This window comes from Austrofundulus limnaeus, unplaced genomic scaffold (genome assembly GCF_001266775.1).
Source record: "Austrofundulus limnaeus strain Quisiro unplaced genomic scaffold, Austrofundulus_limnaeus-1.0 Scaffold3, whole genome shotgun sequence".
Taxonomy (NCBI): Eukaryota; Metazoa; Chordata; class Actinopteri; order Cyprinodontiformes; family Rivulidae; genus Austrofundulus; species Austrofundulus limnaeus.
Genome location: NW_013952405.1, coordinates 1,809,546 through 1,814,486, shown reverse-complemented (window position 1 = coordinate 1,814,486; position 4,941 = coordinate 1,809,546). Strand labels below are relative to the sequence as shown.

The 4,941-nt window shown below is 41.6% G+C and overlaps 1 protein-coding gene across 4 annotated transcripts in view; it reads left to right on the top strand.

The window, feature by feature from the left end:
* zbtb46 (zinc finger and BTB domain containing 46) overlaps positions 1–4,941 on the top strand; it is a 77,321-nt gene that overhangs the window by 29,943 nt on the left and 42,437 nt on the right. For 2 of the 4 annotated variants that reach the window (XM_014016915.1, XM_014016931.1), the window contains 2 exons: positions 144–364; positions 474–1,404. In XM_014016915.1, the coding sequence (XP_013872369.1) occupies positions 179–364; positions 474–1,404 (1,117 nt within the window). In that variant the 5' untranslated portion in view covers positions 144–178. Of the gene's footprint in view, positions 1–140; positions 365–473; positions 1,405–4,941 lie in introns of all 4 variants that reach the window. The other 2 variants (XM_014016922.1, XM_014016937.1) reach the window with 1 other exon arrangement.

Here is a 4,941-nt window from a genome sequence, read left to right as displayed (position 1 = left end):
TATATATATTGTTTCGTTTTTTGAAAAAGGAAATGAGTTTTATTGCACCCTTATTCTATATTTCTGCAGCAGTGCAAATCCTTAGCTAACTGCCTGCATGTTTTTTTTCTAATTGTTTTATTATTATTATTATTTGCCAGCAGATGTTCGGAGGAGAGGCTTTCTTTCAGCTACACAGATGAACAACAGGAAGGAGGACATGGAGATCTCGTCTCACTACCGTCAGCTCCTCAGGGAGCTCAATGAGCAGAGGCAGCACGGCATTCTCTGTGACGCCTGCGTCATTGTGGACGGGAAGATCTTCAAGGCCCATAAGAACGTCCTTCTGGGTTCCTCGCGCTACTTCAAGACTCTTTACTGCCAGGTAACAGATAAAGCTAACCAGTTCAGGAGGTTTGATTAGGTGCTRGGTTTTCCGCCTTTTTCTGAATGAGCAACAAAATAAACAAGAAAATCATTGTGTCATTGTACAGGTTAAAAAAGGGGCGGAGCCTCACCATCAGACGACTGTCACTCATCTGGACATTGTTACAGCGACRGGCTTCAAAGCAATTTTGGACTTCATGTACTCGGCACATCTTGCCCTTACCAGTAAGAACGCGATCGAGGTCATGTCAGCTGCCAGCTACCTACAGATGACGGACATCGTCCAGGCCTGCCACAGCTTCATCAATGCTGCACTGGACATCAACATCCGATCTGGGATGGCTGACGAGCTGGCCGACTTTGAAATGGGAGCCGTTGCYGCAGGTTTGGGGGGAGGCGGAGGAGTTGGCGGGGGTGGAGGAGCAGTAGGTATAACGGGATCAGGGGCTGTTCCAGGAGCTGGTTTAGGAGGGGGAGGTGGAATAGTGGGCATTGCCTCCGAAGCCTTGGCCTCCATCATTTCAGGTCGCAGCACYTCTCCCTGGCTGCCTCGTCGAACCAGCCCAGCCAACTCCTCCGGGGACTCAGCCATAGCCAGCTGCCACGAGGGAGGCAGCACCTACGGAAAGGAGGACCAAGAACCCCCGAAGAGTCATGAGAGCCAGGAGGAAGCCTGCCACGACTCCCAGCCTGCCTGGCCACATGACTACAGACCCATCAACGTCAAAGAAGAACAGGTCTCCCCGGCCTCCTCTTCTCATCCAAGGGACACTCCAAAGGGGGCAACCCAAAATCAGGTGGAACATGGGACTGGGGGCGCCAGTGGAGGAGCTGGAGATGGACCTTGGCAACCTTTGTCCGGGTCGGGGCGAAGGAAGAACAGGAAGAACAAGGACACGGTCAGACATATTACCCAGCAGGCAGAGAGGACTTGGGATCGGCGGGACAGAGAGCGAGACAGGGACAGTAGACCTGGGTCTCCTCTGCCCTCCATGTTGGCTGTTACTGGATGGAACTACAATGGGCAGGACATCCCAGGTAAGGCTGACAGACTCTAACTCTCCTGTTTTTGGGAAGTGATTGAAGCACTGACTAGTTAAATGTCTCAGCAATGGGTGGAGATTACTGTCAGGKGAAGGTGGGTTGAAAGACGAACATTTTAGCTTCACATGCAGAGATGATTTATGACTTCAAACAACAGTTGCTAAAGATTTTGTTAGTCATTGAAAGCTATTTTATATATTGCTATGTAATTACCAAATGACTGGTGTGATTATAARATTAGATCAGATAATTGTGAGAAACTATCACCCTTAACACCTAACTGTGGCAAAATCTGATTTGTATTTTAAAAGACTGTTKACCGACAGGTCAGCAGCTGGAAGAAATCATCATCTGTTGACTATTTCTGAACTCACATGCATGGGRCTTTGCTGTGCTGTACTCGTTAACAGATCGATTCCTTTTTTGGGTACTCGGTACGAGTCAGCCATCTGTACAGTTTGCTTCGAGAAACTGACCTCTTTTCCTCCTTCGAGGTTTAGATTAGTGAGCTTATACACTAACGTGTTAGGCCTAAGATGATTATCTCAAATCTTGAAGGTGTGAGGTGAAGCCTGGGTAAATGCAGATGGATAATACAATCCTCTCTTTACTGCAGTTTATGTAAGCCACACTCCCACATAGTCAGGCAAATGCAAACACAAACACGCGCGTGAGTGCATATTTATTTTGAGATTTCTTCCTTGAGCCTTWGCCTCGTGGAACTGTTTAGTGAATTTCCTTTACTCCAAAACTTCTACAAGCTAAACTTACCTGTGCATGTTTGTGTGTCTTTGCATATGTTGTGGGGCCCCAAGGCGTCAATAGGTAGATTATTAAAAGTAAGAGAAGCTAATCCTGGGCGCATTAAGGGAGTTGGCTGTGAAATGGGCACACACGTCGCGCAGTGAAAGAAAACAGGATAATTGAATTGACCTGGGTCACTGCACGGATTACCAGCGCGTCCTCGCCATCCCAGGCTCCTCCCTCTTCTCTCTGGGGTTTAGGGAAGGGCCTTCTGAAGAGGGTGAGAGCGAGAGAGATAGAGAGAGAAAGAGGGAGAAGGAAGAAAGTGTGTTAGATTGGAGGAGTAATTAGAGAGAAGAGAAGAAAAAACAGTAGAACAAAAAGGAAATAGGAACCAAACCCTTTCAGGCTTATGATGGTTGTACTTCACATGTCCTCACTCCCAGATTTTATGACCTGCAGTCGGACCTTATTACTGCGCCTGAGTACATCTTGTCTTGAGCTTCAGAATCACACACTCTCATGCATAACACATACACCCACCAACTAAATGGCACTTTCAAGCCTTTTGGCCAGTCTCATGGTTCTGGTAGAAGGTAGAGTTTAAGTCTGGCTGTGGAAAGCAGCTTTTGATGAGAGAGGTGTTTGCTTACATAAAGGTTAGAGGAAGTTTAGAGCTGCTGCGGGTGGAAACTCGCTTGGTGTTTGCCAAAAGACAATCAATCATCCTTTTTTTCGGTTGGATTTCAAGAATAGCACCAAAATAATAATAAAAAAAATACAACAACCAAAAATCCTTTAGAGAGATTGCCTTAATATTTAACAGTAAAATATCATGTTTCCACTTGGATTTTAAGTGGTAAAATAAATGTGAGGATAAATCTCAGTACTGAGCGTTGAGTGCACTGTCTTGGTTTGGTTTGGAAACACAAACTGAACTAGTGTATTGGGGGTCATTTTTAGTGTGCATTGGAAATGGAGTATTAGACTATTAGAACAYTCTTTTCTGAAGTACAGTTTGCCAGATCTCAAACTTGAACTTAGAGTGAGAAGTTCGTGGAACAGGATCTGGTGGAGTTTTGAGAATTAATGTCCTTGACTTAAGTCACCAGGATTTTGTCACCTACAGTCAGAGATCTGAACTGGATGTACACGCAATAGCCAAAAAATAGAAAAGCAACTGCAATTTTACATTATTATTAGCCAGCTGTGCAAAATATAGTTTCCAAGTCAGAAAACGTACTCTTTAGGTGATAAAATTTGGTCTTCTTATTTATCAAAAAGTAATAAAAACTTGTCTTTCGCATAAATTATTTAAGGTTAATCATGAATAAGTGTATATTAGTGTTATATATAAAACTAACGCCCATTCTGCAATATTATGATGAAGTGGTCATGGAAGGTCTGATTCTGTACTGTCTAATAAATCAATATTGACAGTCGTTCACTGTCCAACATAAATATAAAAGAATAAGCAAAGTATACTGCCTGCAGACATATGAATTGAAACACTGACCCATTTTAGAAGCTTCAATTTGTTTTCTTAAAACATGACTTAAAGGGTATATCCATTATTTATTCCAAAGTGTCTGGTGATCATTAATTTGGCGGACAGAAAAACACAATAAAAACGGCAAACAGATACAATGCAGCCTCTGTTTACATCAAGGGACTSAAGCATTTCTGCTGTGTAGTATTACTGAGACACATAGGAGGTTTTCTTTGATGTAAAGTGCCATCAGTGTATGATCACAGGAGAAGCCCCTGATCTTTTAATGTGACCAACAAAGGTCATGCTAAATCAAGTTCCCATTTGACATTGTTTTCCAGGAGCTTCTTCCATAAAGTCCTGGTCTGAGTGCTTTCCATAAGACCAAGTTATTGAGGCGGTCYAGCCGTTCTCCATGTGCGACACAAATATACAGAGCCCAGCAAGTGCCAGAAATAAAAAGGGAAATTTGTAGAAGTCTCCTGATACCGATACCGGTATAGATATTGGACCAGAKACCAGCATTTTTACAAATAYTCGTACAAAATGCCCCGATACTCCAGACCAATACCAAATTGTTAATGGTATCGATAGTCCATTGAATGCATTACAGTTTACATTTCAAGGGAAAAGTTTTCAGTTCCATGTTTAAGACATAGGGATGCAAGTTATCAATTGAATTGTAAAACGCATCAAGTTAACAGTATTTTATTTTTAAAGGTGTTATAAACCATAACTCCTGTTTTACTTGGCCTATAAAAACKATTTAAAAACTGGTTTAAAGTTTGAAGTTTGACTCAAATTAAAAGAGAGTCCCAGAGCGGGTGTATCTTTCCAGTTAGAGTGGACGTTATCAGGTAAATGAATGGAACAGATTTGAATCTAATAAACCATGATTTGACAGTTAATCTTAAGTCGATTAATTATTTTCATCTCTATTAAGACATTTTTACAAGTTGTAAGAAAATCTTGTTTGTTTTTTTATTTAAAAATGTTTCAACAATATATGCTATATATGTGATTTGATACATTAGAAGAACCTTAGGCCTGTAAGAACAGAGAGTTACCTTGTTCTAAAAAGAAAAACATATTTTTAGTCATTGTGTGTTAATGTGCAATGTGTAACTCAGTAATTGTTCTAACTCAGTAAGTATTTGGTATCTCAAATTACCCAAACTCTAGTACTAGTGCTGTACCAAACGATTATTTTGTAATCGATTAATCTAACGATTATTTTTTCGATTAATCGATTATTCTAACAACAAATCTATAAGTTATTCTGATGTGAGTGCACTGGA